The sequence below is a fragment of the Pseudophryne corroboree genome, chromosome 2 (genome assembly GCF_028390025.1).
Source record: "Pseudophryne corroboree isolate aPseCor3 chromosome 2, aPseCor3.hap2, whole genome shotgun sequence".
In the NCBI taxonomy this organism is placed as follows: Eukaryota; Metazoa; Chordata; class Amphibia; order Anura; family Myobatrachidae; genus Pseudophryne; species Pseudophryne corroboree.
Window position 1 is genome coordinate 149,884,297 of NC_086445.1, and position 25,195 is coordinate 149,909,491.

Here is a 25,195-nt window from a genome sequence, read left to right on the forward strand (position 1 = left end):
TAGGACCTAGAGATAAACTCCAGGGTTTTTTGGATACCTGTATGTCCAGCAAAACGGGAAGCATGGGCCCAATGCATGAGCTTCTTCCTTAGCATCGGTTTCACAAAACTTTTCCCTGATGGAGGCGTAGAGTCCATCCCTACCGTGGAGAATGCCAACGGATTTATAATAGGATGCTTGTCTGAAGACTCTGACTCATTTTCTTGCTCCCATGAGCGGGAAAGGGCATCGGCCTTGCGATTCTGAGAGCCCGGACAGAACTGGAGTTTAAAGTCGAACCTGGAAAAGAAAAGTGCCCATCTGGCCTGACGAGGGTTGAGACATTGTGCGCCTTTCAGATATAAAAGGTTCTTGTGGTCTGTAAGTATGGTGATTGAATGAGAAGCTCCCTCCAACAGATACCTCCACTCTTCTAGAGCGAGCTTGATGGCTAGCAACTCCTGGTCGCCAATGGCATTGTTGCGCTCAGCTGGGGAGAACTTCCGGGAGAAGAAACTGCAAGGGTGTAAATGGCCATCTTTAGCCCTCTGAGATAACACCGCTCCTACTCCAACGGAGGAGGCATCCACCTCTAAGATGAAAGGAGAGTCGATGTCAGGCTGTTTCAGAACAGGCGCAGAGATGAACCTTTGTTTTAAAAGATGAAATGCTTGCATGGCTTCTTCAGACCACTTGGACGGGTTAGCACCCTTCTTAGTGAAAGCAGTAATAGGCGCCACAATGGTGGAAAAGTCTCGTATAAACTTTCGGTAATAATTGGCGAACCCTAAGAACCTCTGGACCCCTTTGAGGGTTAAGGGTACCGGCCAATTTTGGATTGCTTGTAGTTTCTCAGGATCCATCTCTAGTCCGGAACCGGACACAATGTACCCTAGAAACGGAATGGACTTGACTTCAAAGACGCATTTCTCTAATTTGCAATAGAGATGATTGACACGGAGACGGGACAGAACCTCTTTAAACCAAAAACGATGTTCCTCTAAATCGTTGGCAAAAATGAGGATATCGTCTAGATAGACCACGACATGACGGTATAGAATGTCTCTGAAGATCTCATTGACAAAATGCTGGAAGACAGCTGGAGCATTGCTCAATCCGAAGGGCATGACGAGGTACTCATAATGTCCGTCACGGGTGTTAAAGGCGGTCTTCCACTCGTCACCCTCACGGATCCGGATGAGATTGTATGCACCTCTCAAGTCCAGCTTTGTAAAGATGGTAGCTCCGCTAACTCTGTCAAAGAGCTCAGTAATCAGGGGTAAAGGATAACGGTTCTTGATGGTAATGTCGTTCAAACCTCTGTAGTCGATGCACGGCCGCAGACCACCATCTTTCTTCTTTACAAAAAAGAAGCCTGCGCCGGCTGGAGAAGAAGAAGGTCGAATGAACCCCTTTGCTAGGTTCTCTTTAATGTATTCCTCCATAGAATGCGTCTCAGGCAGAGACAACGGATAAGTTCGGCCTCGAGGTGGAACCTTCCCTGGAACGAGATCAATCGGGCAGTCCCATTCTCTATGAGGAGGAAGGATATCAGCAGAAGCTTTACTGAACACATCCGTGAAATCTTGATATGGAGGAGGTGGAACATCAGACGACCTGGGGGAGGAAGAACAGACAGGCAATACTTTGAACAAACATGTCTCAGCGCAGGAGGAACCCCATGCCAGGATTTGCGTAGTCGTCCAATCAATTGTAGGATTGTGAAGACGGAGCCATGGAAGGCCCAGGACCACAGGATGTGTGGCACTTGGAATCACTAAAAAAGAAATAAGTTCGGAATTAAGAACTCCCACTCTCAGACGAACTGGTAGAGTCCTTAAAGAAATAACTGCCTCAAAGATCTTGCTGCCATCCACGGCAGTTAAGGAGATGGACGCAGGAAGTCTCTCGGTGGGTAGGGACCACCGTTTAACATAGGCTTCGGTAATAAAGTTCCCAGCTGCTCCGGAATCAAGGAGGGCAATGACGTTCCGATAACGTTGAGCAACTTGAAGCGAGACTGGGAGATTACAATCTTGAGGAGATGGAGAGGAGATCATTACTCCTAGCCGGCCCTCTCCTTGGCGAGCTAGGGTCTGGAGTCCTGGACGTTTGGGACAGGCATTAATGGTGTGAGACGGAGCTGCACAATAAAGACAGAGAGACTTGGAGAGACGTCTTCGGCGCTCAGCAGGAGTTAAACGGGAACGGCCAATTTGCATGGACTCATCTTTAGTTGGTGACAGTTGGCGAGGAGGAGGAGCAGAAGATTTTGGAGCAGATGATCTAACACGCTCAGTTGCTCTCTCTCTGAAACGTAAATCAACTTTCGTGCAGAGTGAGATTAGCTCATCTAACTTGGAAGGTAAGTCTCTGGTAGCTAACTCATCTTTAATACTCTCAGATAAGCCATGCCAGAATGCAGCATACAGGGCCTCGTCGTTCCATGCCAGTTCGGATGCCAGGATCTGGAACTGTATAAGATATTGTCCTACAGTACGTGATCCCTGGCGCAAACGGAGAATCTCAGATGAAGCTGAAGTTACCCGGCCTGGCTCGTCGAAGATGCGCCTGAATGTTGACACGAATGTAGTGTAGGAGGATAGCAGGGTGTCGGACCTCTCCCATAACGGTGATGCCCAATCAAGGGCTGAGCCACTGAGAAGAGAGATAATGTAGGCAATTTTTGTACGGTCACTGGGAAAATTGCCAGGTTGTAGCTCAAACTGAATCTCACACTGGTTGAGAAATCCCCTGCAGAATCTTGGAGATCCGTCAAATTTTGCTGGCGTTGGAAGATGAAGACGTGGAGCAGAAATGGGTAAGGTGGGTGGGGTTATAGCTGGAGTCACTGTGGTTGACGCACCGGACGCGTCTGATCCACGGAGGGTTGTCTGAATCCCATCCAGCCGAGTAGAGAGATCCTGGAGACAGCGGATGATGTGGCCCTGTGCAGCCTCCTGATGTTCAAGTCGGGCTGCCAGTTCTTGCATCGGCCTGGCCGCTTGATCCTGATCTCCGGCTGGATTCATTAGGTCAGTGCTTACTGTCACAACTGAGGGCCTGGGCTGACGGGAGGCAGCCTCAGTTGTAGGGACTGTCACAACTGAGGGCCTGAGCTGACGGGAGGCAGCCTCAGTTGTAGGGGCTGAGGTGTAATGGAACCTGGCAGCTTGTATCAGACCCCTAGACATGTAGAAGAATTGCCCGAAGGCGTGACCACGACAACCAGGAATAAAAGTCAATGATGTTTATTATGACAACTCCGCAACACAGCAGCAGTAAAAGAAAACGTAAAAGTCAGCAAAGAATAAATACAGTTCCTGGGTACTACAGGATGGCAGGAGCCACAGGGCACTGGTGGTGTGAGATAGTTCTTATGATCTTCTAGATGGAAAGTCCTTACCAGGCCCGACTGTAGCAATGGAGATAACCCAGGATTGTGCCAGCTGGTGTTCCAGGAAAAGCTGGGTTGCTGAAGATAAAACAGCTGCTGTGGATACTGGCTGGAACCAGACTGTTGTTAGCACGGAGTGGATACTGGCTGGAACCAGTTAAATAATAAATGAACTTGGGAGCGATGAAATATGAACTGAAATGTAGAACTTGAGAGCGGAGAAATAATAATACCGGTGGAGAGTGGTAAAGTGTAGAAAGGACACCGGCCCTTTAAGGGAAGCTGTACTCTGCTGGAAGCTGAGCTGGAAGCAGGTAATGTTGTAGCTGGAAACAGATGAATCCACAATGGATTGGAGAGTCAGGCTACACCGCAGGTGGAATGCTGGTGCGGGTCTCTATGGTGGAAGTCTTGAGACAGGAGCTGGAACCTGGAAGACAATCACAGGAGAGAGACAAACAGGAACTAGGTTTGACAACCAAAGCACTGACGCCTTCCTTGCTCAGGCACAGTGTATTTATACCTGCAGCAAGGAAGGGATTGGCTAGGCAATTATGCAGATTATCAATACTGAGAACAGATTGGTGGAAATGATCAGCTGACAGAATCCAAGATGGCTGCGCCCATGCAGACACTTGGAGGGAAGTTTGGTTTGTAATCCATGTGGTAATGAAAACAGTAATGGCGGCGCCGGCCACCGGAGACAGGAGGCGCCAGGCTGACAGATGCACATCCAACCACGCGGACACAGCGGAGGCCGCGGCTGACGTAATCGCCACTCAGACACTCTGCATGCAGAAGTTCAGGGACGGCGGCGGAGGCCGCGGGAGACGCCATGCCAGGTGTAATATGGCGTTTACTGTGACAGCGTCCCAGAGTGACAGGAGAGGATACAGGAATGTACACATCAGGATAACAGATGGGATCCGGTCCTGGAGCGCTGAGCCAGCCTTAGGAGGCATCTGATGGGTAAGAAATGGCGTCCAGATACCCGGATCGTGACACTGCTTTTAGCAGCTTTGCACACGCTAAGCCGCCGCCTACTGGGAGTGAATCTTAGCTTCTTAAAATTGCGAACGAAAGATTCTCAATATTGCGATAAGACATCTCTGTGCAGTTTCTGAGTAACTCGAGACTTACTCGGCATCTGCGATCAGTTCAGTGCTTGTCGTTCCTGGTTTGACGTCACAAACACACCCAGCGTTCGCCCAGACACTCCTCCGTTTCTCCAGCCACTCCCGCGTTTTTCCCAGAAACTGTAGCGTTTTTTCACACACTCCCATAAAACGGCCTGTTTCCGCCCAGAAACTCCCACTTCCTGTCAATCACATTACGATCACCAGAACGAGGAAAAAACCGTGAGTAAAATTCCTAACTGCATAGCAAATTTACTTGGCGCAGTTGCAGTGCGGACATTGCGCATGCGCACTAAGCGGAAATTCGCTGCGATGCAAAGAAATTTACCGAGCGAACAACTCGGAATGATCCCCAATACCAGAGCGTCATAGATCAGGAATTCACTGATCTACTTGCCGACCTAGAGTCCTATAAGGACCACCTTGAGGACATTGATAATTGCAATCGGTGGAACAATATCCGCATACGTAACATTCTGGAATCAGACACTGTCGACTCTTTACCTGCTTACCTAATGGGCCTGTTTCTCCACCTGGTTCCTGATATTTCCACTGACCTCCTACATCTAGATTGAGCTCACAGAGCCCTCCGTCACAAACCACCACCTACTCAGCCTCCAAGGGACGTCATCCTCCGCTTACACTATTTTAAAGCGAAAGAGCAGATCATTGTCGTTGTCAGAGGACATTCAACTGTCTCCTACTCGGGTTCCCAACTTCAAATGTTCCAAGACCTAGCCCCGTCGACACTTAAGAAATGGTGGGATCTTCTAAATGTCAGTAAAACTTTGAGAACCCACTCTATAAAATATAAGTGGGGCTTCCCTTTTCAGCTCTTGGTTACTAGAAACGGCACAACTCACGCTGTTAAGACCCCAACCCAAGGCTATGATCTACTAAAATTGTTTGGCCTCCTAGACGAAGATCCAGAAATATGCCGACAGCAAGCTGCTCCTTCTCACTAACCAGCGACACCCGCCCAAGATTGGTCCAAGACTTGACTGTTGCTATGAAAGTTGTAACTTGATCTTTTTTCAGTTTTATGTTTGTATAGTTCGGACGTTTCTAAATTTAACTGGTTGGCTTTCTTACAGGTACACCCTTGATCTCTAAGTGTTCAATCCACGCTGTCTTAGCCTTCCATTAATCGTTTCCAGGAAAGCTCAATGTCAACTTTTGAGATACATTTATATTTGTTCGTACTACACCTGCAGTTGTTCTCCGATGTCTCCTACTTATTCACTCTGTTTTGTTTCTATATCTTTCTGTGTGTACTGTGGATTAGTCTTGCTCCTATTCTCATTTATCCATTGACCACACATGTGTATGTGATTGCGCCCTTTCCCTCAGGTCAGCTCATACCCGCATTTATCCAAGTATGTTTTCCACACTGCTTATTTTGTGTCTTTTTTTTTGTTCTTTCTCATCCACGTCTCCAAAAGATGGAAGTGTCTCAGTGACACTCTCTCTTTTCACCCCAGACCTGTCCCCGCTATAGGAGTAGGTCGCCTTTCTTCTTTACCTGCTTTCTTTCTACTTCTCCCTCTCTTTGACCCCTTTAGCGGCCTCCATTCTAACCTCCCTAGCCAGTCGAGGTGTTGCTTACTCTTACTGCTTTGCCTGTTGTATTTTGATCCCCCATGAAGCTCATAATTCTAACTCTTAATGTCAACGGCTTCAACTCTCCCACTAAAAGGGCCATGGCTATTCAATATTTTCACCAACGTTAATCTAATATAATCATGCTACAAAAGACCCACCTTAAAACTCCCCATCCCTCGCTCTCTCTTCTAAACAATACCCAAATGTATTCTACTCTTCGATGAATGCTAAACGGCGGGGCACTGCGATCATGATTCATTACAATACACCTATCACTATACAAGACACTATCTCAGATCCGCAAGGCCGTTTCCTTATTCTCACAGGAACATTTAACCAAGTCCCCATCATCTTAGCCTCAGTATATGCCCCTAATGGGCAACAGGGCTCCCTTTACGCTAAAAACATCAGCAAGCGATCAACTCAGAATGACCCCCTTTATTTTTAACTCTGCTGTCCTCATTTTCCTCTCCCGCCATCGCTCTCCTTCTCAAACACTTTGTTCTGCCAATGACTGCCACCTTTCTACCTCCCTGATTCCCACCTCAACTCCAGGATTTCTTATGTACTGCTTCTATCCACTGGTATTATATATTTTATTTATTTATTAACAGTTACTTATATGGCTCCAGCATGTTCCATTGCTCTTACAACTGGGCAAATAGTAATAAAACAAGACTGGGTAATAACAGACAGACAGACAGACAAGAAGGTCCTACTCCCAAGCTTACGGTCTGCTCTCCATTCCTTTTATGTGTCCATCCATAGCCCCTCTAGAATGTCAGTTCTTCTGAGCAGGGTCCTCTTTGCCTCTGTGATCTCTGTGTATTTATATAATCTGCAAATTCTAATTATGTATATTGTTAAATTGTGAATTTGTCTCTTAACACGCCCCGATAATGCATGATCACCTATGTACTGTACTATGATTTTTTGCAGGAGTTCAGGATGCCGATCGTCAGTATACCGACAGCGGCATCCCAGCCACCAGCATGCCGGCAGCGGGTTGAGCACTAGAAAGCCTATTGCGGGCTCCCTTGCTCGCCAAGTTATAATCTCCCTCTATAGGTGTCGTGGACACCCACAGAGTGAGTATAGCCTGTGGCGCTAGGATTCCGGTGGCGGCATTTCACCACTACTTGGGATTCCGGCGTTGGCACTGTGACCTCCTGGATCCCGACTAGCAGTATTTAACCACTTCCCATGTTGCAGTATGATCCTTCCAATATGTAGGGCATTACAGAACCCTTATTACACCATGCATACGTTCCGCGGATGCTGTCTGATGCTTTATGTTTTTCTGTGTCTATTTAAGTGGAACATTTTTGTCTACACGACATGGGGACTTGTTTTGTTGATGCTATATATGATGCTATATAAAAATGCATTTGTTACAAATAAAAAAGAAGAGATAAAAACATGCATAAGTATATGTGATGCATGCCTGGCATAAAACCATGTCTCCAAAACGATGTTCCATTTATAAAATTAAAGAAATAGAATTCTAACAGTCATTTAAATATATCATTAGTTAGGCAAGCATATGCGCCACCACACACCTGCTCCTACAGTCACAACAGAAATATACACACCTATACAATATGTAAAACAGGTGCAGCTGAGATGCAGTTAGGTTCTCGACAGTCGGGTACCCAGGGGTCAAAATACCAACACTGGAATCCTGGCAGCAGTCAAAATGCCGGCAGTTGAAATTCCAACCGCCGTCTGGTATGTTAAAGTGTGTCAAGCAAAGCTCAAAAAAAAACTCAGCTCGATGTCGGGTTTTTGACTGTCGGGATCCCGGCGTCTATATTTCGACGCCAGGAAATCCTACTGAATCCGAGCAGCCTGCCACCCCTACAGTTCTGTAGCCCTTTTCCATAACAATATCATATTGTGTATATTTTGCAAACTCAGCAGCAGAAGCTTTTGGGTGTAGTATCGCTGACCACCGGTCAGCATACCGACGCCGGGATCCCGGCGGGGAGGGGCGAGTGCAGCAAGGCCCTTGCAGGCTCACTACGCTCGCCACGCTGCTGGCTCAGTGGCGACTTGCGGTCGCCACGGGTTCTATTCCAACTCTATGGGTGTCGTGGACACCCACGAGTGGAAATAGTCCCTGTTGGTCGGCATGCCAACCATCAGGATAGTGAGGGGGCGGGATGTTAGTGGAGGTCATGTGACTGTCGGTCTCCTGACCGCCGGTCACATGACTACCACCCGAAGCTTGTGGCTGATGCAGAAATGAGTGTCCGGCTGTTGCAGAGCATACAGTATCTCATGTGAATTTTAACTGCACATGCTGTGTAAATGGGTGAATGCAATTGTGGCCAATGCAGAGTCACTCATATTTCAATCAGATCACCTGTTACAATCAAAAATATGAAATAAGGCTGTAACACATGGGAAAAGTTTAGTGAAGGAGGCGTCCTATGGCAAAGCTGGACATACAGTAAGTGAAAATAGTTCTGTACAGTATGTTGGTGTATCTTCTGAGTAGTAAATGGAGTGCATTCACAGCAGGCAAATGTTACCAGTGGAGTACCCCAGCGATCTGTACTTGGACCAGTGCTTTTTAATATCTTTATTGGTGACATTGCAAATGGCATTAAAGGGAAAGTATGCCTTTTTGCAGCTGACACAAAGATATACAACAGGGTAGACACACTAGGTGGGGTAAAACAAATGATTGATGATCTAGGCAGACTAGAGGAATGGTCAAGAGTGTGGCAACTACAGTTGCCAAAAAATGCTAAATTGTGCACTTGGGTCTCAAAGATCCAAAGGTTAAATAATAAGAATTTACTTACCGATAATTCTATTTCTCATAGTCCGTAGTGGATGCTGGGGACTCCGTAAGGACCATGGGGAATAGCGGCTCCGCAGGAGACTGGGCACATCTAAAGAAAGCTTTAGGACTAACTGGTGTGCACTGGCTCCTCCCCCTATGACCCCACTCCAAGCCTCAGTTAGGATACTGTGCCCGGACGAGCGTACACAATAAGGAAGGATTTTGAATCCCGGGTAAGACTCATACCAGCCACACCAATCACACCGTATAACTTGTGATCTGAACCCAGTTAACAGTATGATAACAGAGGAGCCTCTGAAAAGATGGCTCCCAACAATAATAAACCGATTTTTGTAACAATAACTATGTACAAGTATTGCAGACAATCCGCACTTGGGATGGGCGCCCAGCATCCACTACGGACTATGAGAAATAGAATTATCGGCAAGTAAATTCTTATTTTCTCTAACGTCCTAAGTGGATGCTGGGGACTCCGTAAGGACCATGGGGATTATACCAAAGCTCCCAAACGGGCGGGAGAGTGCGGATGACTCTGCAGCACCGAATGAGAGAACTCCAGGTCCTCCTCAGCCAGGGTATCAAATTTGTAGAATTTAGCAAACGTGTTTGCCCCTGACCAAGTAGCTGCTCGGCAAAGTTGTAAAGCCGAGACCCCTCGGGCAGCCGCCCAAGATGAGCCCACTTTCCTTGTGGAATGGGCTTTTACAGATTTTAGCTGTGGCAGGCCTGCCACAGAATGTGCAAGCTGAATTGTACTACAAATCCAACGAGCAATAGTCTGCTTAGAAGCAGGAGCACCCAGCTTGTTGGGTGCATACAGGATAAACAGCGAGTCAGATTTCCTGACTCCAGCCGTCCTGGAAATATTTTCAGGGCCCTGACAACATCCAGCAACTTGGATTCCTCCAAGTCCCTAGTAGCCGCAGGCACCACAATAGGTTGGTTCAGGTGAAAACGCTGGAACCACCTTAGGGAGAAACTGAGGACGAGTCCTCAATTCCGCCCTGTCCGAATGGAAAATCAGATAAGGGCTTTTACAGGATAAAGCCGCCAATTCTGACACGTGCCTGGCCCAGGCCAGGGCCAACAGCATGACCACTTTCCATGTGAGATATTTTAACTCCACAGATTTAAGTGGTTCAAACCAATGTGACTTTTGGAACCCAAACTACATTGAGATCCCAAATTGCCACTGGAGGCACAAAAGGAGGCTGTATATGCAGTACCCCTTTTACAAACGTCTAAACTTCAGGGACTGAAGCTAGTTCTTTTTTGGAAGAAAATTGACAGGGCCGAAATCTGAACCTTAATGGACCCCAATTTCAGGCCCATAGACACTCCTGTTTGCAGGAAATGTAGGAATCGACCCAGTTGAATTTCCTCCGTCGGGCCTTACTGGCCTCGCACTACGCAACATATTTTCGCCAATTGCGGTGATAATGTTTTTGCGGTTACATCCTTCCTGGCTTTAGATCAGGATATGGATGACTTCATCCGGAATGCCTTTTTTCCTTCAGGATCCGGTGTTCAACCGGCATGCCGTCAAACGCAGCCGCGGTAAGTCTTGGAACAGACAGGGTCCTTGCTGGAGCAGGTCCCTTCTTAGAGGTAGAGGCCACGGATCCTCCGTGAGCATCTCTTGAAGTTCCGGTTACCAAGTCCTTCTTGGCCAATCCGGAGCCACGAATATAGTGCTTTCTCCTCTCCATCTTATCAATCTCAGTACCTTGGGTATGAGAGGCAGAGGAGGGAACACATACACTGACTGGTACACCCACGGTGTTACCAGAGCGTCTACAACTATTGCCTGAGGGTCTCTTGACCTGGCGCAATACCTGTCGAGTTTTTTAATCATGTGGACGACTTCTGGGTGAAGTCCCCACTCTCCCGGGTGGAGGTCGTGCTGAGGAAGTCTGCTTCCCAGTTGTCCACTCCCGGAATGAAAACTGTTGACAGTGCTATCACATGATTTTCCGCCCAGCGAAGAATCCCTGCAGCTTCTGCCATTGCCCTCCTGCTTCTTGTGCCACCCTGTCTGTTTACGTGGGTGACTGCCATGATGTTGTCCGACTGGATCAACACCGGCTGACCTTGAAGCAGAGGTCTTGCTAAGCTTAGAGCATTGTAAATGGCCCTTAGCTTCAGGATATTTATGTGAAGTGATGTATCCAGGCTTGACCCTAAGCCCTGGATATTCCTTCCCTGTGTGACTGCTCCCCAGCCTCGCAGGCTGGCATCCGTGGTCACCAGGACCCAGTCCTGAATGCCGAATCTGCGGCCCTCTAGAAGATGAGCACTCTGCAACCACCACAGGATGGATACCCTTGTCCGTGGTGACACGGTTATCCGCTGATGCATCTGAAAATGCGACCCGGACCATTTGTCCAGTAGGTTCCACTGGAAAGTTCTTGCGTGGAATCTAACGAATGGGATTGCTTCGTAGGAAGCCACCATTTTTACCCAGAACCCTTGTGCATTGATGCACTGAGACTTGGTTCGGTTTTAGGAGGTTCCTGACTAGCTCGGATAACTCCCTGGCTTTCTCTTCCGGGAGAAACACCTTTTTTCTGGACTGTGTCCAGGAACATCCCTAGGAAACAGAAGACAAGTCGTCGGAACCAGCTGCGATTTTGGAATATTGAGAATCCAATCGTGCTGCCGCAACACTACCTGAGATAGTGCTACACCGACTTCCAACTGTTCCCTGGATCTTACCCTTATCAGGGAATCGTCCAAGTAAGGGATAACTAAAATTCCCTTCCTTCGAAGGGATATCATTTCGGCCATTACCTTGGTAAAGACCCGGGGTGCCGTGGACCATCCCTACGGCAGCGTCTGAACTGATAGTGACAGTTCTGTACCATAACCTGAGGTACCCTTGGTGAGAAGGGTAAATTTTGACATGAAGGTAAGCATCCTTGATGTCCCGAGACATCATGTAGTCCCCTTCTTCCAGGTTCGCAATCACTGCTCTGAGTGACTCAATCTTGAATTTGAACCTCTGTATGTAAGTGTTCAAAGATTTTAGATTTTAGATTTAGATTTAGAATCGGTCTCACCGAGCCGTCTGGCTTCGGTACCACAATAGTGTGGAATAATACCCCGTTCCCTGTTGCAGGAGGGGTACCTTGATTATCACCTGCTGGGAATACAGCTTGTGAATGGCTTCCAAAACTGCCTCCCTGTCAGAGGGAGACGTCGGTAAAGCCGACTTTTGGAAACGGCGAGGGGGAGACGTCTCGAATTCCAATATGTACCCTTGAGATATTACCTGAAGGATCCAGGGGTCTACTTGCGAGTGAGCCCACTGCGCACTGAAATTCATTGAGAACGGGCCCCCACCGTGCCTGAGCTTGTAAGGCCCTAGCGTCATACTGAGGGCTTGGCAGAGGCGGGAAAGGGTTTCTGTTCCTGGGAACTGGCTAATCTCTTCAGCCTTTTTCCTCTCCCTCTGTCACGAGCAGAAAAGAGGAACCTTTTGTCCGCTTGCCAACAAAGGACTGCGCCTGATAATACGGCGTCTTATTTTGAGAGGCGACCTGGGGTACAAACGTGGATTTCCCAGTTGTTGCCGTGGCCACCAGGTCTAAAAGACCGACCCCAAATGTCCCTTTTCAAAGGCAATACTTCCAAATGCCGTTTGGAATCCGCATCACCTGACCATTTTACTGGTAGAATTGGACAACGCACTTATACTTGATGCCAGTCGGCAAATATTCCGCTGTGCATCATGCATATATAGAAATGCATCTTTTAAATGCTCTATAGGCAATAATATACTATCCTTATCTAGGATATCAATATTTCCAGTCAGGGAATCCGACCATGCCAACCCAGCACTGCACCTCCAGGCTGAGGCGATTGCTGGTCGCAGTATAACACCAGTATGTGTGTGAATACATTTTTGGATACCCTCCTGCTTTCTATCAGCAGGATCCTTAAGGGCGGCCATCTCATGAGAGGGTAGAGCCCTTGTTCTTACAAGCGTGTGAGCGCCTTATCCCCCCTAGGGGGTGTTTCCCAACGCACCCTAACCTCTGGCGGGAAAGGGTATACACCAATACTTTTTAAGAAATTATCAATTGTTATCGGGGGGAAACCCATGCATCATCACACACCTCATTTTATTTCTCAGATTCAGGAAAACTACAGGTAGTTTTTCCCTCACTGAACATAATACCCCTTTTTGGTGGTACTCGTATTATCAGAAATGTATAAAACATTTTCCATTGTCTCAATCATGTAACGTGTGGCCCTACTGGAAATCACGGTTGTCTCTTCACCGTCGACACAGGAGTCAGTATCCGTGTCGGCGTCTGTATCTGCCATCTGAGGTAACGGGCGCTTTAGAGCCCCTGACGGCCTATGAGACGTCTGGACAGGCACAAGCTGAGTAGCCGGCTGTCTCATGTCAACCACTGTTTTTTTATACAGAGCTGACACTGTCACGTAATTTTCAACAGTACATCCACTCAGGTGTCGACCCCCTAGGTGGTGACATCACTGTTACAGACACTCTGCTCCGTCTCCACATCGTTTTTCTCCTCATACATGTCGACACAAACGAACCGACACACAGCACACACACAGGGAATGCTCTGATAGAGGACAGGACCCCACTAGCCCTTTGGGGAGACAGAGGGAGAGTATGCCAGCACACACCAGAGCGCTATATATATATATACAGGGATAACCTTATATAAGTGTTTTTCCCCTTATAGCTGCTGTATGTTTTAATACTGCGCCTAATTAGTGCCCCCCTCTCTTTTTTTAACCCTTTCTGTAGTGTAGTGACTGCAGGGAACAGCCAGGGAGCTTCCCTCCAACTGAGCTGTGAGGGAAAATGGCGCCAGTGTGCTGAGGAGATAGGCTCCGCCCCCTTTTCGGCGGCCTTATCTCCCGTTTTTCTGTATATTCTGGCAGGGGTTAAATGCATCCATATAGCCCAGGAGCTATATGTGATGTATTTTTTGCCATGTAAGGTATTTTTATCATGTTTTATTGCGTCTCAGGGCGCCCCCCCCAGCGCCCTGCACCCTCAGTGACCGGAGTATGAAGTGTGCTGAGAGCAATGGCGCACAGCTGCAGTGCTGTGCGCTACCTTATTGAAGACAGGAACGTCTTCTGCCGCCGATTTTTCCGGACCTCTTCGCTCTTCTGGCTCTGTAAGGGGGCCGGCGGCGCGGCTCCGGGACCCATCCAGGCTGGGCCTGTGATCGTCCCTCTGGAGCTAATGTCCAGTAGCCAAGAAGCCCAATCCACTCTGCACGCAGGTGAGTTCGCTTCTTCTCCCCTTAGTCCCTCGATGCAGTGAGCCTGTTGCCAGCAGGTCTCACTGAAAATAACAAACCTAAACTAAAACTTTCACTAAAAAGCTCAGGAGAGCCCCTAGTGTGCACCCTTCTCGTCGGGCACAGAAATCTAACTGAGGCTTGGAGGAGGGTCATAGGGGGAGGAGCCAGTGCACACCAGTTAGTCCTAAAGCTTTCTTTAGATGTACCCAGTCTCCTGCGGAGCCGCTATTCCCCATGGTCCTTACGGAGTCCCCAGCATCCACTTAGGACGTTAGAGAAATAGTATTAATAGCACTATACTGGGAACTACTGAGGAGGAAAGGGATCTAGGAGTCACTATTTCAGGTGACTTAAAGGCAGATAAGCAATGTAACAAAGCAATGAGGAAGGCTAGTCACATGCTTGGTTGCATAGTGAGAGGAATTAGCAGCAGAAAGAAAAAAGTAATAATGCCACTGTATAGATCATTGGTACGGGCTCGGTATGATATACCCCCGTCCGGGATGCCGAAAGTCAGGATCCCGACATCAGCATCCTGAGCGGTAGAATGCCGGAAGGGGGACAAGCGTAATGAAGTCTCTTGTGGGCTCGGTGGCTTGCCACAGGTTCTATATTCCCTCTATGAGTGTCGTGGACACCCATAGAGGGGGAATGACCTACCTCGCTGGTATACCGGCAGCGGAATGGTGCCCCTGTCGATATTGTGACAGCCGGGATCCCGCCAAGTGGTATGCTAACCTCATACCATTAGTACAGCCTCATCTAGAATACTGTGTTCAATTCTGGAGGCCATATCTTCAAAAGGATATTAATACATTAGAGACTGTACAAAGAAGGGCAACTAAAATGGTGCATGGCCTACATCACCAAACATACCCGGAAAGACTATAAAATCTCAGTATACATAGTTTGGAGCAGAGCAGGAAAAGGGGGACGTGATAGAAACTTTCAAATATATCAAGGGTTTTAAGAAAGTTCAGGAGGGAAACATTCTTCAAATGAAGAGAAGTATTAGGACACGAGGACATGCACTGAGACTGGAGGGGGGAGGTTCAGGGGAAATTTCAGGAAAAAAATACTTGACAAAAAGGGTAGTAGACAAGTGGGGTATTCTCCCATCAGAGGTGGTAGAGGCTAAGACAGTAGAGCAATTTAAGCATGCATGGGATAGACATAAGGATATCCTTACAAAGAAATATGGTTCAAATAAGGTTTGAGGTAAAAATGTGGTAAAAAAAGGGGCAGACTAGATGGGCCAAGTGGGTCTTATCTGCTGTCACATTCCATGTTTTTATGAAGCTACAGCACTATTTTCCCAGTGAGATTTTGGGAAAGAAGGCGCCTCTCAGTGAAGCAAAGACTCTGCCCACTGTATTAGAGCCTTTGCTCTAAGGTGCACATGTGCCACGGGGGAGGGGGCACCCGCCTGCCAGCAGCAGGTAGGATGGGGAGGTGTGGGGTTGGCCACTTGCTCAGAGCTATACATGGGACCCATCGAGAGTTAATACGCCCAGGGCCATCTTAATGTACAGGCACAATGGACAGCTGCCTAGGGCACCACAATCCTAGGGGCATTCGAGCAGGGGCAGGTGGTGGTCGCATAATGCAAATGGCAAGGCAGCATTCTCTACCTGCCTCCCAGCTTGCAGGCACACAGTGAATGGCTGCCAGCATGCTGACTGATAGATGACTGGAGTACTGACGGCCATTAGCTGTATGGAAGCATGTGGAGAGACAGCGCAGGACCGCAGGAGGGGAATGTTATTATTTTTATAAACTGGTTCCTATGAATGGGTTTGTAGGGGCCCCAGTGCATTGCTTTGCCCAGGGCCTACAATGCTGTTAAGACGCCCCTGAATGCACCCCTGTCTTGATGGCCTCTGACTAGAATATGTGTGGTACTGTATGTGACACTAACACGCTCAATAAATTTGATTCAAATATCATCACCAATTAAGACGGTAAATAGTAATGTTGAACATTTTGATCACTGTTTTCTTTTTTCACTCATCACATTGTTACTATTTCACACATTTAGTCAGGGGAGAAAAGGTTTAATGTATATAAATTAAGTTTGAATTATTTGAAGTACTTTACCCCAAGAGTGCCCCAATTTGGAATACTTTCGTCTTCTCTTCGTTGTCCATTATGTTAACCCGCAGAAATCTGATAAGAAGTGCATGAGTGTGCAGTTTAGGCAGTTTACAGAACAGAGGGGGAGAAGAAATAAAAATACATTTTTTAAAACAAAGAGATTTGTACAGGACAAAAGAAGGTTTGAAAACTGAAGACAATGTAACAAAGTTCCTTATTACAGATTTACAGTAAAGACGATAGTCATGGAACAGCCTTGGACTCATGTGATGCTGAATAAGAATTTACAATGGAATAATGAAAATAAAACAAAAACAATGTAACAAAACAAACCTAAATAAAAATAAACTAATAGAAATATATTAAGCAAGACCTCAATGTCAGCATTACACTGGTTACTTGCAGAGAATCCATTACTTCTTTTCTACCAGTGAATTATGGCTTCCATGGGAAGATTATGGTTCCAAATATAGGGACAACATTGTCTGAACAGTGGATATGCATTGGTTAATCATTTATTCATGGTTACTAGGTCTTCTTTCCAATCACTGGAATCTTTGTTATCCAACCTAATGTACCTTCAGCCACAACAATAGACATCTGCCCGAAGGAAAATCATATTCAAAACTATTCAATATTCAAATATGTTCTATAATAATCAGCAGTATAATTAAACAAACACTGAACAGTCCAACTCAGAAGACTCATTATATGAATAACTGACTGTAGCTTGTACTGTAAAAGGGATAATGCCCCCCCCCCCCCCTTACATTAGGGGGCATGTTATCTTTAATAAATACTTAAGTGATCACATCAATAAGAGTGTATAATAATAATTATAGCCAAGCAGGGGCAGTATAGATGGTGTAATGGTTAGCATTACTGCCTCATAGCACTGAGGTTACAGGTTCGATTCCCACCACCGCCCTATCTGTCTGATATTTTCCTCATGCTTGCGTGGGTTTCCTCCAGGTACTCTGGTTTCCTCCCACAAACCAAAAATATACTGGTACTGTAGGTTAACTGGCACCTGACAAAAAAATTAACCCTAGTGTGTAAGTGTATGCATGTGTTTAGGACAGACTAGATGGGCCAAGTGGTTATTACCTGCCGTCAAATTCTACGGGGGGAATTCAATTGTTTGAAAAGTCGGTTGGGTGTCTGTTTTTTCCTATCTAATAGGATAAAACAGACACCCAACTGACTTTTCAAACAATTGAATATCCCCCTATGTTTCTATATAATTACTTCACTAAGCACAGATAGCAGTTACAAGAGTCCATACATCTAGTAATGATTTTTAGAATGAATAGCACAGTACAGTACGAAAGCTTATAGACACTGGCGCGTTTCATTATCATACAAATATGCCAGGTCACACCTGGGGTACAGGCTGGAAAAATAAGAATTTACTTACCGATAATTCTATTTCTCGGAGTCCGTAGTGGATGCTGGGGTTCCTGAAAGGACCATGGGGAATAGCGGCTCCGCAGGAGACAGGGCACAAAAAGTAAAGCTTTACGATCAGGTGGTGTGTACTGGCTCCTCCCCCTATGACCCTCCTCCAAGCCTCAGTTAGGTACTGTGCCCGGACGAGCGTACACAATAAGGAAGGATTTTGAATCCCGGGTAAGACTCATACCAGCCACACCAATCACACTGTACAACCTGTGATCTGAACCCAGTTAACAGTATGATAACAGCGGAGCCTCTGAAAAGATGGCTCACAACAATAATAACCCGATTTTTGTAACTATGTACAAGTATTGCAGACAATCCGCACTTGGGATGGGCGCCCAGCATCCACTACGGACTCCGAGAAATAGAATTATCGGTAAGTAAATTCTTATTTTCTCTATCGTCCTAGTGGATGCTGGGGTTCCTGAAAGGACCATGGGGATAATACCAAAGCTCCCAAACGGGCGGGAGAGTGCGGATGACTCTGCAGCACCGAATGAGAGAACTCCAGGTCCTCCTTAGCCAGGGTATCAAATTTGTAGGATTTTACAAACGTGTTTGCCCCTGACTAAATAACCGCTCGGCAAAGTTGTAAAGCCGAGACCCCTCGGGCAGCCGCCCAAGATGAGCCCACCTTCCTTGTGGAATGGGCATTTACATATTTTGGCTGTGGCAGGCCTGCCACAGAATGTGCAAGCTGAATTGTATTACACATCCAACTAGCAATAGTCTGCTTAGAAGCAAGAGCACCCAGTTTGTTGGGTGCATACAGGATAACAGCAAGTCAGTTTTCCTGACTCCAGCCGTCCTGGAACATATTTTCAGGGCCCTGACAACATCTAGCAACTTGGAGTCCTCCAAGTCCCTAGTAGGTGCAAGGCACCACAATAAGCTGGTTCAGGTGAAACACTGACACCACCTTAGGGAGAGAACTGGGGACGAGTCCGCAGCTCTGCCCTGTCCGAATGGACAAACAGATATGGGCTTTTTTGAGAAAAAACCACCAATTTGACACTCGCCTGGTCCAGGCCAGGGCCAAGAGCATGGTCACTTTTCATGTGAGATGCTTCAAATCCACAGATTTGACTGGTTTTAAACCAATGTGATTTGAGGAATCCCAGAACTACGTTGAGATCCCACAGTGCCACTGGAGGCACAAAAGGGGGTTGTATATGCAATACTCCCTTGACAAACTTCTGGACTTCAGGAACTGAAGCCAATTCTTTCTGGAAGAAAATCGACAGGGCCGAAATTTGAACCTTAATGGACCCCAATTTGCGGCCCATAGACACTCCTGTTTGCAGGAAATGCAGGAAACGACCGAGTTGAAATTTCTTTGTGGGGCCATCCTGGCCTCACACCACGCAACATATTTTCGCCACATGTGGTGATAATGTTGTGCGGTCACCTCCTTTCTGGCTTTGACCAGGGTAGGAATGACCTCTTCCGGAATGCCTTTTTCCCTTAGGATCCGGCGTTCCACCGCCATGCCGACAAACGCAGCTGCGGTAAGTCTTGGAACAGACATGGTACTTGCTGAAGCAAATCCCTTCTTAGCAGCAGAGGCCATAAGACCTCTGTAAGCATCTCTTGAAGTTCCGGGTACCAAGTCCTTCTTGGCCAATCCGGAGCCATGAGTATAGTTCTTACTCCTCTACGTCTTATAATTCTCAGCACCTTAGGTATGAGAAGCAGAGGAGGGAACACATACACCGACTGGTACACCCACGGTGTTACCAGAACGTCCACAGCTATTGCCTGAGGGTCTCTTGACCTGGCGCAATACCTGTCCCGTTTTTTTTGTTCAGACGGGACGCCATCATGTCCACCTTTGGTATTTCCCAACGGTTTACAATCATGTGGAAAAAACTTCCCGATGAAGTTTCCACTCTCCCGGGTGGAGGTCGTGCCTGCTGAGGAAGTCTGCTTCCCAGTTTCCATTCCCGGGATGAAACACTGCTGACAGTGCTATCACATGATTTTCCGCCCAGCGAAAAGTCCTTGCAGTTTTCGCCATTGCCCTCCTGCTTCTTGTGTCGCCCTGTCTGTTTACGTGGGCGACTGCCGTGATGTTTTTCCCACTGGATCAATACCGGCTGACCTTGAAGCAGAGGTCTTGCTAAGCTTAGAGCATTATAAATTTACCCTTAGCTCCAGTATATTTATGTGGAGAAAAGTCTCCAGACTTGATCACACTCCCTGGAAATTTTTTCCTTGTGTGACTGCTCCCCAGCCTCTCGGGCTGGGCTCCGTGGTCACCAGCATCCAATCCTGAATGCCGAATCTGCGGCCCTCTAGAAGATGAGCACTCTATAACCACCACAGGAGAGACACCCTTGTCCTTGGATATAGGGTTATCCGCTGATGCATCTGAAGATGCGATCCGGACCATTTGTCCAGCAGATCCCACTGAAAAGTTCTTGCGTGAAATCTGCCGAATGGAATTGCTTCGTAGGAAGCCACCATTTTTACCAGGACCCTTGTGCAATGATGCACTGTTTTTAGGAGGTTCCTGACTAGCTCGGATAACTCCCTGGCTTTCTCTTCCGGGAGAAACACCTTTTTCTGGACTGTGTCCAGAATCATCCCTAGGCACAGCAGACGTGTCGTCGGGATCAGCTGCGATTTTGGAATATTTAGAATCCACCCGTGCTGTTGTAGCAGTATCCGAGATAGTGCTACTCCGACCTCCAACTGTTCCCTGGACTATGCCCTTATCAGGAGATCGTCCAAGTAAGGGATAATTAAGACGCCTTTTCTTCGAAGAAGAATCATCATTTCGGCCATTACCTTGGTAAAGACCCGGGGTGCCGTGGACAATCCAAACGGCAGCGTCTGAAACTGATAGTGACAGTTCTGCACCACGAACCTGAGGTACCCTTAGTGAGAAGGGCAAATTTGGGACATAGAGGTAAGCATCCCTGATGTCCCGGGACACTATATAGTCCCCTTCTTCCTGGTTCGTTATCACTGCTCTGAGTGACTCCATCTTGATTTGAACCTTTGTAAGTGTTCAAAAAATTTTTTTAGAATAAGTCTCACCTAGCCTTCTGGCTTCAGTACCACAATATAGTGTGGAATAATACCCCTTTTCTTGTAGTAGGAGAGATAATTTAATTATCACCTGCTGGGAATACAGCTTGTGAATTTTTTCCCATACTGCCTCCTTGTCGGAGGGAGACCTTGGTAAAGCAGACTTCAGGAGCCTGCGAAGGGGAAACGTCTCGACATTCCAATCTGTACCCCTGGGATACTACTTGTAGGATCCAGGGGTCCTGTACGGTCTCAGCGCCATGCTGAGAACTTGTCAGAAGCGGTGGAACGCTTCTGTTCCTGGGAATGGGCTGCCTGCTGCAGTCTTCTTCCCTTTCCTCTATCCCTGGGCAGATATGATCTTATAGGGACGAAAGGACTGAGGCTGAAAAGACGGTGTCTTTTTCTGCAGAGATGTGACTTAGGGTAAAAACGGTGGATTTTCCAGCAGTTGCCGTGGCCACCAGGTCCTCTGTCAGCTGGTCCTTGAGGACGGCCCTATCTATAGACGGTACCGCCACTTGTTTTGATAAGCGTGTGAGCGCCTTAGCCACCCTAAGGGGTGTTTCCCAACGCGCCCTAACTTCTGGCGGGAAAGGGTATACCGCCCCTAATTTTCTATCGGGGGGAACCCACGCATCATCACACACTTTATTTAATTTATCTGATTCAGGAAAAACTACGGTAGTTTTTTCACATCCCACATAATACCCTCTTTTGTGGTACTTGTAGTATCAGAAATATGTAACACCTCCTTCATTGCCTTTAACGTGTGGCCCTAATAAGGAATACGTTTGTTTATTCACCGTCGACACTGGATTCAGTGTCCCTGTCTGTGTCTGTGTCGACCGACTAAAGTAAACGGGCGTTTTAAAAACCCCTGACGGTGTTTTTGAGACGTCTGGACCGGTACTAATTGTTTGTCGGCCGTCTCATGTCGTCAACCGACCTTGCAGCGTGTTGACATTATCACGTAATTCCCTAAATAAGCCATCCATTCCGGTGTCGACTCCCTAGAGAGTGACATCACCATTACAGGCAATTGCTCCGCCTCCTCACCAACATCGTCCTCATACATGTCGACACACACGTACCGACACACAGCACACACACAAGGAATGCTCTGATAGAGGACAGGACCCACTAGCCCTTTGGAGAGACAGAGGGAGAGTTTGCCAGCACACACCAAAAACGCTATAATTATATAGGGACAACCTTATATAAGTGTTTTCCCTTATAGCATCTTTATTATATATTTCTAACGCCAAATTAGTGCCCCCCCTCTCTGTTTTAACCCTGTTTCTGTAGTGCAGTGCAGGGGAGAGCCTGGGAGCCTTCCCTCCAGCCTTTCTGTGAGGGAAAATGGCGCTGTGTGCTGAGGAGATAGGCCCCGCCCCTTTTTCGGTGGCCTCGTCTCCCGCTCTTAACGGATTCTGGCAGGGGTTAAATATCTCCATATAGCCTCCGGAGGCTATATGTGAGGTATTTTTAGCCAAAATAGGTTTTCATTTGCCTCCCAGGGCGCCCCCCTCCCAGCGCCCTGCACCCTCAGTGACTGCCGTGTGAAGTGTGCTGAGAGGAAAATGGCGCACAGCTGCAGTGCTGTGCGCTACCTTTAGAAGACTGAGGAGTCTTCTGCCGCCGATTCTGGACCTCTTCTTACTTCAGCATCTGCAAGGGGGCCGGCGGCAAGGCTCCGGTGACCATCCAGGCTGTACCTGTGATCGTCCCTCTGGAGCTGATGTCCAGTAGCCAAGAAGCCAATCCATCCTGCACGCAGGTGAGTTCACTTCTTCTCCCCTAAGTCCCTCGTTGCAGTGATCCTGTTGCCAGCAGGACTCACTGTAAAATAAAAAACCTAAGCTAAACTTTTCTAAGCAGCTCTTTAGGAGAGCCACCTAGATTGCACCCTTCTCGGCCGGGCACAAAAATCTAACTGAGGCTTGGAGGAGGGTCATAGGGGGAGGAGCCAGTACACACCACCTGATCGTAAAGCTTTACTTTTTGTGCCCTGTCTCCTGTGGAGCCGCTATTCCCCATGGTCCTTTCAGGAACCCCAGCATCCACTAGGACGATAGAGAAATGGGACTGCCCCTGCCAGGTACATGGTAGACTAAGGCTTTGTGTAGAAGCCCAACGCTTGAGGCATCATTAAGGGTTCATGTTCAGCAGCATTATAACTGTGGCAGGAATAACAAGTTTGATACAAGACATGAATATGTTTCATACAAAAGTACATCTGACACACCAATCTTCCACACCAGTTTCACAAGAGACTCACATCATTCCCCTGTGCTACTGTATTTGTTAATGGTTAGCTCCTCAGACAGGCTGGTCTAATGGGCCCTACACACATGCCGATATCACTGCACGATATGAACGATCTCGTTCATTAATGAACGAGATAACGTTCATATCGTGCAGTGTGGAGGCACCAGCGATGAACGATGCGCGGCCCCGCCCTCGTTCATCGCTGGTGCTATGTCGGCTGTGCATGCAGGCCAATATGGACGAGATCGTCCATATTTGCCTGCAAGTCTACGGAGCCGGGTGACGGGGGGAGTGAAGAAACTTCACTCCCTCCGTCACTGCCCCCCCGCCGCCGGGTCGCCCGTCACCCTTATCGGCGGTCGGGCAGCTCGGCTGCACATCGCCGAGTGTGTAGGGCAGGCCTGGCCAACCTGTGGCTCTCCAGCTGTTGTGAAACTACACATCCCAGCTTGCTCTACCACAGTTTTAGCATTCCCTAATAGCAAAACTGTGGCAAAGCATGCTGGGAATTGTAGTTTTACAACAGCTGGAGAGCCACAGGTTGGCCAGGCCTGGTGTAGGGCCTATAAGTCAAACTTGTCTACACATGACCTCCAATTAAGCTGAGAAGAATTTGTGGTGCTTCTATTTATATTGTACTGATCTACCAGCTAAATAAAGCGGGGGACGCTCTTCAGATGAAGATCATAAAATACATCTTGATCTACAGGAAGCATTTTGTGTTTCTATATTTATCCATTGCACTGTAAGTGCCTTAGCTTCCTATGTCACCGCAAGCACTCTCACGAGGTCCTGTAAACATCTGAAGAAAGCCACCCAATACCATAACACTATGAGCCGTGGAAGGCAGGATAAGCGATCTGCATATATACTGTACTTTATTAATGGTCTCTCCTGGTACTATGTAACACAGGGCCTACTTCAGAGGTGGACACTGCATCCGCAATAGCGTCCATAAAATGCAAATGTCAGTGCGACAGACAAGTGCTGAGACGCCCATTTTTAGTGTCCGTGGACATTGCGGCAGTGAACACTCCACCATCAGCTCATCATCGCTTGCACCATTGACACTTGTGGTTATGGTGGCCAATCCTGGGATCGGCGGGATACCGGGATTTTGGCCAAAAATTGCCCGGGATTTCGGGATTAGGAAACCCCTTTGTTTTTTCAATGTCCTCAGGAGGCTCAAACGCTGCCCGGCTCCCCCTGTTTACCTCCCCCTGCTCCCGGCTGTGCGCAGTGGCGGGCGGTTTGCAGCTGTCTGCGCAGCATGACTTCTGACTTCACATCACGCTGTGCAGACAGCCGCACACCGCCCGCCGCTCGGACCTCGCGCTGCAGTAGGTGTTCACACCTTCCCACTCGGACAGATGGGTAATGTTATTATGTGGTCTGGGCAGGGCGAGGGTGTGCGGGACAGCGGCGGACATTGCAAGGGATCCAGTCCCAGGTATCCCGGGATTGCTCATTTTTCAATCCCAATTCCCGGGATTGATAAAAAGGCCCAAGATTGGCGTCCCTACTTGTGACAGCATATGCATGCACAGTGTTTCCTCCTCACATTCCTCTGAATGTGGCCTCTGTGGCTGTGGATCTGCATGCCTGTGACACTCACATAACACACCCATGAGAGAGACGTTTTTTGTGAACACTCTTTGCAAACATTTCAGGCTACTGATCAGTCACCGCCCAGGAACGCAGTAACGCACATGTTTTTACACCGTAAGCTCTATTGCAAGTGACTCCGACACAACAGCAGCACCTCCGTAAAGTCAGGCAAACATACAGGGGTTCTCTGAACTTTTCATGCATGTGCAAAAGCAAATAATCGTTCAATTGCGCAAACATTGGCATTGCGTCCACCCTCTGAATAAGGCCCAAACCCTGGAGATGACAGGTTCTCTTTAAGCAGAGAACAATGTGATAAAAACACATGCGGCGGGATGTAATGGAGTCCGAGATCGCCAGAGGTGCAGGATGCAGGACGATCTTGGACGTTTCTTTAAAGGAAGGCATGGTTTTGCCTTGTAAGTGGTTGCCCCTTTAAAAAAAAAAACTTCCAAGATCGGACTCCATTACAACCCGCCTATGGACTATATATCTTTACTTGAGTAGCTCC

General features: G+C 47.7%; 1 protein-coding gene across 4 annotated transcripts in view; it reads right to left on the reverse strand.

Annotated features, from left to right (window-relative positions):
* The window catches only part of DCLK1 (doublecortin like kinase 1), a 560,745-nt gene that overhangs the window by 532,700 nt on the left and 2,850 nt on the right, over nt 1-25,195 (reverse strand). For 3 of the 4 annotated variants that reach the window (XM_063951822.1, XM_063951823.1, XM_063951826.1), the window contains exon 2: nt 16,318-16,386. The exons of the other annotated variant lie outside the window; for it this stretch is intronic. In XM_063951822.1, coding sequence (XP_063807892.1) covers nt 16,318-16,367 — 50 coding nt within the window. In that variant the 5' untranslated portion in view covers nt 16,368-16,386. The remainder of the gene's footprint in view (nt 1-16,317; nt 16,387-25,195) is intronic. 4 annotated transcript variants of the gene reach the window in all.